Genomic DNA, 10,000 nt, shown 5'->3' with positions numbered 1-10,000 from the left:
GTCATGCTGCCGCTGTCTCCGGGCCGCTTGCCTTTGTTCTGGGGACCCGTCACGAACTCGTCCGCCTCGTCGATCATCATGCCCTGAGAGACACGCAGGGGATTCTGGGTAAAGAACGGCACCGGGTCTGCGGGGAGGCGGGGCTGGAGGAGGAGGAGGCGTTACCTTCTTGTCCAGCTTGAAGGGGTTGCCGAACGTGTGCAGCCGTTTGGGCTGCTCGGGGTCGGCGTCGCGCAGCGGCTGAGGAGCGGCCTTCAGGAAGTCCTGGTAGTTCCCCATCTGACCGATGGGCACGCTGTGCAGCTGGTCTGCAGGCGAGGAAAAGCTCCTTTTAACCACATTACATGACTTTTACATGATGACGTCATGTAAAGTCAGAGGAATCCACAGAATGTGTGAACCTGCATTGCCGCAGGTTCACACACATTCTTTTACACGACTTCACACACACACACACACACACATTCTTTTACACACTCATGAACGTTTGGTGTAAACAGTAAAAGTGATAAAATGTAGTATTTAAACTAACAATGAGGATTCAAAGCATACAGTAAACCTTAAATGACTCAAATGAATGAGAGACAATAGTTTGATTAAAAGAATAAACATTTATATAGATGCCTGTATGGATGCTGCTGATATGTTGAGCCTCTTTCTTTTAAAAGCAGATTCATTATTTATAACTGAATGAACACATGAATATAACATGAATATAACACAGTTACAGGACTCTTCATGCCCGTATAAGGTCCTGTGTGAAGGTGCTGCTCCTCACCAGCAGGGGGCAGGAGCGTTTTATGATTCTATGGTTTTGGTTATTATTTATGCTTGATTGTAGTATTCATACATACTCTACGTTTTAACAGTGCTCTGTAAATGAACATGATGCTCAGAGCTGATGGTGATGATGATGGTGCAGGTGATGAAGGTGAGCTCACCTGAGTCCTGGCCTCTCAGCGAGCACTCGCCCGTGTTCAGCAGGTTCCTCCTCATGCGGCTCAGCTGGTCCAGCAGCTGACTGCGAGGGATGTCATACGCATTCCTGAAGCTCTGAGGCTTCAGGGCCTGAGGAGGCACAGAGGAGGTTAGGGAGGAGGAGAGGAGGTTAGGGAGGAGGAGAGGAGGCACAGAGGAGGTTAGAGAGGAGGAGAGGAGGTTAGGGAGGAGGAGAGGAGGTTAGGGAGGAGGAGAGGAGGCACAGAGGAGGAGAAGAGGCACAGAGGAGGTTAGGGAGGAGGAGAGGAGGCTAGAGAGGAGGAGAGGAGGCTCGAGAGCCAGAAAGGAGGCTGGAGGGTCAGATCTAGCCACCCAGCATGCATTGCGGCTCTGAAGGGCACCTTGTTGGGCAGCGCCAGCTGGAAGCCCTGGAACTCTTTGGGGTTGAGCTCCATGGGCGGAGCCGGAGCGTCGGCCGACAGGCTGAGCAGCCGCTGGATGAAGTCCCGCCTCTGAGCCAGAGACACGGCGCCGCCGCGCCAGCGCACCTTGATGCCGGCCTCCGGCGGCTGCTTCGCTCCGATCAGAGCGATCAGCCGGTCGTACTCCATCTTAGACTGCGGCAAGGAAACACTTTAAAACGCCGCGTTGAGTCTCTTCACGCGCACAAACCACATGAACCAACATGCACCCACACCAGCAACTTGTGTTAAATATTCAATTTGTTGTAGATTGTAGATATCTTTGTAGATAGATATATATATATATATATATATATATATATATATATATATATATATATATATATATATATATATATATATATAATGGTACGTCAAAAAAAAAAAAAATATATATATATATATATATAATTAAATAACTTTTCTTATATATTGTGCATTTTTCTTATTATCCTAATTTTGTTTAGATATATAATGCACTATTATTATTATCATCCAATGTTGTTCATATATGTTGTGCATTGTTCATTATTTTTTGGAATAATTTGTCCCAATTTTTTTATTCAATTTTATTCAAATATATTTAGCAGTTTTTGTATGTTCTTGCTTCCCCGTATGTATACAAGCCCCTGCAGGATGATGATGATGATGATGATGATGATGATGATGCGTACCTGCTGGCTGAGCTTCTTCAGGTAGGACACCACGCTGTAGCTCAGCCCGTACTCCATGTTGTCGGCCAGCAGGTTGGGCGCTCCCATGATCCTCAGGGCTTTCCTCAGCGACTGCGGGCAGAAGAACAGCGGTAAAGATCGGCGCCCTCGCGGTCCAGTGAAGGCATAGAAAGGGAGAGCTGCAGTCTGACCCCGATGTAGTACGGAGGCATCGTCTTCAGGTAGTTCTCAAAGGACTGCCGCCACTTGATGGTCGGCTTGAACTTGTGCACTTTGATCAAGTCGTCTGCGAGAAGAAAACACGATTTACTGGACGGGTTCAACTGCACTTCAAGAAGGTTCTCAACAGGAAACCAGAGAGCGCCAACTCAAGCAGCTCCTGGCAGACGGCCCTCACCCAGCAGCGGCAGCAGCACGGGGTAGTTGTAGGGCATCACGAACAGGTTGACGCAGTTCAGAGCCGTGCTGGCCTTCAGGTAGCCGCAGGGCTGACCCAGATCACTGTACTTAGCACTGTTACACACAAACACCTGGAACACAGGAACGTCACGTCAGAGCTGCACTCCCTCTCCTGACCACCAGGGGCCACTCCTCTGGTTGTATAGAAGTCTATGCTTCATGTGTTAAAGCTGCACTCCCTCTCCTGACCACCAGGGGCCACTCCTCTGGTTGTATAGAAGTCTATGCTTCATGTGTTAAAGCTGCACTCCCTCTCCTGACCACCAGGGGCCACTCCTCTGGTTGTATAGAAGTCTATGCTTCATGTGTTAAAGCTGCACTCCCTCTCCTGACCAGCAGGGGCCACTCCTCTGGTTGTATAGAAGTCTATGCTTCATGTGTTAAAGCTGCACTCCCTCTCCTGACCACCAGGGGCCACTCCTCTGGTTGTATAGAAGTCTATGCTTCATGTGTTAAAGCTGCATTCTCTCTCCTGACCACCAGGGGCGACTCCTCTGGTTGTATAGAAGTCTATGCTTCATGTGTTAAAGCTGCATTCTCTCTCCTGACCACCAGGGGCGACTCCTCTGGTTGTATAGAAGTCTATGCTTCATGTGTTAAAGCTGCACTCCCTCTCCTGACCACCAGGGGCGACTCCTCTGGTTGTATAGAAGTCTATGCTTCATGTGTTAAAGCTGCATTCTCTCTCCTGACCACCAGGGGGCGACTCCTCTGGTTGTATAGAAGTCTATGCTTCATGTGTTAAAGCTGCATTCTCTCTCCTGACCACCAGGGGCGACTCCTCTGGTTGTATAGAAGTCTATGCTTCATGTGTTAAAGCTGCACTCCCTCTCCTGACCACCAGGGGGCGACTCCTCTGGTTGTATAGAAGTCTATGCTTCATGTGTTAAAGCTGCATTCTCTCTCCTGACCACCAGGGGGCGACTCCTCTGGTTGTATACAAGTATATTCTGCATGTGTTGAAGCTGCTTTCTGGGGGACGCTTTATGGGCGGGGCTACAAGGTGAATGACAGGTGTCGTCTGTACCTGCCAGCAGGTGTGCGGGGACTTCCTCTCCAGAATGAACTGCGTGAGAGGCGACGGCTCCAGCTCGTATTTGTCGAAGGGAACCTTGTCGATGACCATCGGCTCCGAGTCCAGACAGGAGAACCGGACGTGGGGGTGGGCCGAGCGGGGCGGCTGCGTGGGGCGAGAGAGTCCACGTCTTATGGATATATAACAGAATTAACGTGGCGGTTCTTTACATGGAACACACGGAGCCTCTCACCAGCGTGGGGGAGTTCTGGTCCGGCCAGAAGGCCTCTGGGATCGGCCAGTGGCCGATGGGCACGCCGGTCTTCGGGTTGGGTCGCACGTAGATCAGCTTGTGGCAACAATGCCACGTCTGCAGCCCGGACTTCAGCGGCTCCGCCGGAGCGTCTGCACGGACAGGAAGTGGAAGAAGGTGAGCGATGGGTTTACAACGGGGCGACCACAGAGGGGTCAAACGCCGCTTCAGAGCCCCTCACCCTCTAGAGGAAGAGGGTCCGGTCCGGTCTTCTCAAAGTTGATCACAACCCCGCTCTGGATCTTCTGCACCAGAGACTCCAGACACTGATTCAACATCCGCTGAGAGAACACGCTGTAGGAACGTCCTGCAACACGGCAACGCAGAACATGAGTAACAGATGGTGGTTCTCCTCCAGCATCCAGTAGAACATCATGGATGTTTCTCTAGTCTCTGATCATGTGACTTTGTAAACAACCAATCAGTGTTTAGATCAACAGCTAGTAACGTTAGCAGCACTGCTAACAAAGAACCAGTAGGAAGAGAGCTAGTGATGGTAGCAGCACCGCTAACAAACCAACAGAAGAGCTAGTAACGTTAGCAGTAACGTTAGCAGCACCGCTAACGGAGAATCATTAGGAGAGCTAGTAACGTTAGCAGGAGACTGAGCCTTACCTCCAGTGACCTCGCACATGGGCGTGATGGGCGAGTCGTCGGGCGGCACGCCCCCGAGGGGCTCCGGCTCCACCGAGGCGTTGCCGGCGATGCGCAGCACCAGAGCGAACAGACGCTGGTCCCATCGGAACGGCTCCTTGGTCAGCTCGCTGCCCGGCAGCGGCGTGGTGAGGGGCAGGTGGAGCTGAGGGAGGAAACACAGTTCATGACGTTATCTTGAACAACTTCGATCAACGCATTTACATGACTTTCACCCACATTTCAGTGGTTTTTAACCAAATGTCTATGACTTTAAACCAAATGTCCATGAGCACACACACACACATTTCACACAATGTTTGCTCATGAACGTTTGGTGTGAACAGTACAAAGTGATAAAATGTAGTATTTAAACTAACAATGAGGATTCAAAGCATACAGTAAACCTTAAATGACTCAAATGAATGAGAGACAATAGTTTGATTAAAAGAATAAACATTTATATAGATGCCTGTATGTATGCTGCTGATATGTTGAGCCTCTTTCTTTTAAAAGCAGATTCATTATTTATAACTCAATGAACGTCATGAACACATGAATATAACACATTTACACACATTTGGGAACTACATTTTCTTCAAGGATTTTTTAAGACCATTTATGAATTCCATGACCTTTCCAGGTTTTCATGACCGGATAAGAATCCTGCTGGTCAAAGGAATCAACATGAAAACCTCCCTGGAGCCGTTGTCTCTGCTCTCCTCAAACACACCAGACTCCACTGACCAAAACAGTGATTTAACCTTTCAGAACCCAGGAGCTGCTGCTCTCCTGCTGCCTGATGGTTTGTGTTGTTGTTGTTGAGAGACTTTAGTGAGCTTTAAAGAGTTCAATCAGACTCACTAGAGTCTCTCAACAGCACTAACTAACTCCTTAATGAGGCGGCAGCAGAGCAGCAGCTCCTTGTTCTGAGAGGTCAAATCACTGTTTTAGTGAATGCAGTCTGGTGTGTGAGAGCAGAACTCAGATGCATATGGATCTGATCATAACTAATCTCTGCTGTCCTGTTAGCATGGTGTCAGCTCTCCCGATGTCGACTCACCTCGTCCTGGACGCCGACGCCGCTGGTCAGCTTGTTGCCGTCGGTGATGGCGATGATGATGGCGGGTTCCAGGAAGAAGGGATTCCTTCCCTGCAGAGAAGTCATGTGACTTTACATCAAACGTTTATGGAAACAGTCACCGATGTTCTCTTCTTAAAACATTGTTCATATGTCTTTCACAGGAAGTGTTCAAATATACATAAGTAAATATTTAGCAGCCAAATCTAATATTATACAGGATATTAACGCTTTGTTTCTTTAAAACACATTTAACACACACTTTTTAATATCTTTAAATGTCAAAATGAATATTTGTTCATTTAATTTGCATACAGGTTCATGGAATTATTATTGGAACATGGTTGTTTTAAAGCATAATGCGATATCCATACAAACCTATTGTATTAATATTGATCATATAAAAGCTTTGATTTATTAGGGCCGGGCAAAGTTGAAAACATTTAACTGATTAATTGCATTATGCGGCAAATTCAATAATGAAGTAAAAACTAATGTATTACAGCTTTTATTTTAGGTGATGAGAAGAGTGAAGATCCAGAAGTGATCCTGACTTAAAGAGCTCTGCATGGATCAGACCAGAAGTGATCCTGACTTAAAGAGCTCTGCATGGATCAGACCAGAAGTGATCCTGACTTAAAGAGCTCTGCATGGATCAGACCAGAAGTGATCCTGACTTAAAGAGCTCTGCATGGATCAGACCAGAAGTGATCCTGACTTAAAGAGCTCTGCATGGATCAGACCAGAAGTGATCCTGACTTAAAGAGCTCTGCATGGATCAGACCAGAAGTGATCCTGACTTAAAGAGCTCTGCATGGATCAGACCAGAAGTGATCCTGACTTAAAGAGCTCTGCATGGATCAGACCAGAAGTGATCCTGACTTAAAGAGCTCTGCATGGATCAGACCAGAAGTGATCCTGACTTAAAGAGCTCTGCATGGATCAGACCAGACGTGATCCTGACTTAAAGAGCTCTGCATGGATCAGACCAGAAGTGATCCTGACTTAAAGAGCTCTGCATGGATCAGACCAGAAGTGATCCTGACTTAAAGTGCTCTGCATGGATCAGACGGCGGTTCAGCAGCTTTCAGCATTACTGTTCAGTCTGGACTGTGAGCTGCAGCGAGTCCTGAGAGACTGACTGTGTTTCTCTTTGTGAGGCTGAGCGGCTCGTGGCAGCACCGCTGCTCTGAGAACACAAACTACACAACAACTACACAACAAGACTTTCACTCAGGCTCAAGTCTAAAAGTCCTCAACGAGCCTGTTGGTGAAGCTACGGAAGCACACGCATATACACACACCACTTCAAAGTAAAAGCATGTACACACCACTTCAAAGTAAAAGCACGTACACACCACTTCAAAGTAAAAGCACGTACATACATCACTTCAAAGTAAAAGCATGTACATACACCACTTCAAAGTAAAAGCAGTGTCGCCGTATTTCATTCATAACATCTTATTTATTTATTTTCATGTTTGACCTCACGCGGGCCGGACTGGGAGCGTCGTAACACTCCAGGTCTGATGATAATAATATATTTCTAAAATAATTGTATAATTTATACATATATACATATAAATAAATAAATGTCGCCTGGGATTTCTTTAATTCAATTCAATATTTTACAGCATCTTAGGGTTCATGGAGACGCACTCAAACGTCTCGTTAAATATAAACATGAATATATATAAATCTGATATGATAAATACCAATACACACACAGACGTCAGGTGTGTGCACTGTGTTGTGTTTGTGGTCACATGACTGAGGGTGTGGGGTCACAGTGGGGAGGATGCTTGTGGACCGTTCATGGGGTTATGGGGCTCACGTCGGTCTGTACCTGTCTGTAGTTCACCTCCAGAGTTACACACCTGTCTGCAGTTCACCTCCAGAGTTACACACCTGTCTGTAGTTCATCTCTAAATCTACACACCTGTCTGTAGTCCCTCTCTAAATCTACACACCTGTCTGTAGTCCCTCTCTAAAGCTACACACCTGTCTGTAGTTCCTCTCCAGAGCTACACACCTGTCTGTAGTCCCTCTCTAGAGCTACACACCTGTCTGTAGTTCCTCTCTAGAGCTACACACCTGTCTGTAGTCCCTCTCTAGAGCTACACACCTGTCTGTAGTTCACCTCCAGAGTTACACACCTGTCTGTAGTCCCTCTCTAGAGCTACACACCTGTCTGTAGTTCACCTCCAGAGTTACACACCTGTCTGTAGTCCCTCTCTAGAGCTACACACCTGTCCGTAGTTGTCGATGCCCGTCACCAGTCTGTTGAGGTTCAGCAGGTCGAAGGCCGTCCTCAGTGACGTGCCGATGGACGTGAGGCCGGCAGCCTGCAGGTTCCTGAGCTCCGTCATGAAGGTGGCGTGGCTCTCCTTCCATCCGGCCTACACACACACACACAGTTCATCAACTGTGATGAAGATGATAATCCCAGCTGCAGCACTGTCATCATCATCATCATTGTGAGAGATGATGTATAAAATACAGGTGTAGTGACCACGCTGCAGCCGTTCATGTTTATTACAGTTCTTTTGTTTTATTAAGTAGAAAATGTACTGAAATATATTCTGTGAGCTGTAAATCAATAAACTGACTTTTATAATAGAATACCATATTCTTTAGTATTAATATGCAACCAAAGAGAGTTGTCTTGATAAAATATGGCTAAAAATGAATAATCTTACTAAATATATATTTATGTACTTTATGCTCAACAATCTAAATTAGAGCAATTTAAAATGAATAAACTTTGTAAAAGTTTTATTTCTGCCCTTTTAATATAATTGTTTTAATCTCATTCATGTCTTATTTTTATTTTACTTCAGTGAAATTATTAAATTTTTTATAATATATTCAATAAGTATTGCTGGAAGGAGCCAGATAGATAGATGAGGTAAAGTTAAACCTGTGTTAGTTAATGTGTCACTTTGGTAGAATCCCCCCCCCCCCCTTCTCTTCCTCCTCTTCCTCCTCCTCCTCGCTGTATAAATAACACCCAGAGTTCCTTGCTTCTCACACTGAAACAAAATGTCGGCCATGTTTTTAAAAAAAAATACTCAAAAGAAAGCTGTTATGAAAATGTCCTCCTGGAGAAGGTTCTCCTCGCTCCTCCTGTCCGCCTCCTCGCCACACCTGGCAGGTGGTCAGTGAGGAGGAGGACATGACCCGAAACACAGAACTCTACCTTGATCCCGAACGGAACGTCCTCATAATTGACCAACATGTACCGGTCCCCTCGGCTGGCCGGGTCTCTGCCCCGGAGCTGTGGAGACAGAGGAGCGTTAATACCGGGCGGGCAGGTCCCGGATGTTCCGGGGGGAGCCGCAGAGGGGGGTAGGTGTCGCGCTACCTTTGGTTACCTTCATAAACGTCTCTACCGCACCCTTCGCTATGTCCAGGTAGCTCGTGCCCAGATGGGTGCGCTGGTTCATGGAGGCGGACGTGTCTATCAGGAAGAGTAACACGGGCATGGTGCTGGTACCGACAAGTCCTGCATGGGCTCGGTTCTCGGTACAACCGGTCCCCCACACCCCCCCACCACCCCTTTAGAAAAAAAACACCGAAAAATCTTTTGTTCTCCCGCCGCTTCTCTCAGCAAGCTAGTTAGCTTAGCATTAGCTCGCTAACTGGTGTCTCACACATTCTATTTTCTCTCCCTCAAATATTTTTTTTTTAAAGTGTGAGAAGAGTGAGTGCAGAAAAGCCCTCTCCGGGAGAAAGTCAAACCCTAGGGGCAGGTTATGGACTTACGAGGGATTTTGTCAAATTATTTTAACAATATTTGTCTGTTCCTCCTAAGTTTCACAGTAATAAAAAGACCCCAAACTGCACACGTGCTGCAACCGCTTAGCCCTACACTGAGTGTGCGCTGTTGGCTCGTCCGTTTGGTTTTAACCGGAGAGCTCCGTGAATAAGCCCCGCCCCTTCGCCGTCACTCGTCACGTGGGCAAAAGGGGGACGCGTTCCCTTATTGGCTGTCTGCGGCCTGCTCATTACCATATACCGTCTAAGGTCCCAGAGCAGAGGGGAGTACTAATGCGCATGCGTGCTTTTTTTGAGAGATAGGAATGCGTGGAAAATATCCTGTACATGCGTTTATATGGGTTTATAAGGGTGTTGACCGTTTGAGAACATATTATTTAAGAATTCTGGATATCCGGTGATGATTACGTCATCCACATGCACTTCCTCTTGTGCACGGGCGTAGGCGTCTGTGGCCGAAAACTCCCTAAAGACTGTAAATAAATAGATATATTAAAAAGAACAGGAATGCACCCACGGTACACAGAAAGTACTCGCTGACACTGTTGCACGTGTCCAAATAAAGAGCAGAAGAGCTTCTGAATAGTCGCTGAGGGAGTGACATGCGCATGCGCAGTGCTGCAGCGCCGCATGCTCTAATACTTTGTC

The 10,000-nt window shown here is 47.0% G+C and overlaps 1 protein-coding gene across 1 annotated transcript in view; it reads right to left on the bottom strand.

Annotated features, from left to right (window-relative positions):
- Positions 1 to 9,472, bottom strand: part of ints6 (integrator complex subunit 6) — a 12,011-nt gene extending 2,539 nt beyond the window's left edge. The window contains exons 1-15 of the mRNA XM_068567052.1: positions 8,950 to 9,472; positions 8,775 to 8,852; positions 7,825 to 7,974; positions 5,558 to 5,647; positions 4,477 to 4,660; positions 4,043 to 4,168; positions 3,802 to 3,953; positions 3,561 to 3,713; positions 2,472 to 2,604; positions 2,266 to 2,360; positions 2,075 to 2,185; positions 1,341 to 1,556; positions 942 to 1,068; positions 166 to 308; positions 1 to 83 (exon numbers count right to left, since the gene is read on the bottom strand). The exon at positions 1 to 83 is cut by the window's left edge and continues 98 nt beyond it. Coding sequence (XP_068423153.1) covers positions 1 to 83; positions 166 to 308; positions 942 to 1,068; positions 1,341 to 1,556; positions 2,075 to 2,185; positions 2,266 to 2,360; positions 2,472 to 2,604; positions 3,561 to 3,713; positions 3,802 to 3,953; positions 4,043 to 4,168; positions 4,477 to 4,660; positions 5,558 to 5,647; positions 7,825 to 7,974; positions 8,775 to 8,852; positions 8,950 to 9,060 — 1,952 coding nt within the window. The 5' untranslated portion in view covers positions 9,061 to 9,472. The remainder of the gene's footprint in view (positions 84 to 165; positions 309 to 941; positions 1,069 to 1,340; positions 1,557 to 2,074; positions 2,186 to 2,265; positions 2,361 to 2,471; positions 2,605 to 3,560; positions 3,714 to 3,801; positions 3,954 to 4,042; positions 4,169 to 4,476; positions 4,661 to 5,557; positions 5,648 to 7,824; positions 7,975 to 8,774; positions 8,853 to 8,949) is intronic.
- Between the last annotated feature and the right edge of the window lie 528 nt (positions 9,473 to 10,000).

The sequence above is a fragment of the Clinocottus analis genome, unplaced genomic scaffold (genome assembly GCF_023055335.1).
Source record: "Clinocottus analis isolate CAN_PGR_092001 unplaced genomic scaffold, fCliAna1.0.p SCAF_75, whole genome shotgun sequence".
NCBI lineage: Eukaryota > Metazoa > Chordata > Actinopteri > Perciformes > Cottidae > Clinocottus > Clinocottus analis.
This window is presented reverse-complemented; position numbering and strand designations above follow the sequence as displayed.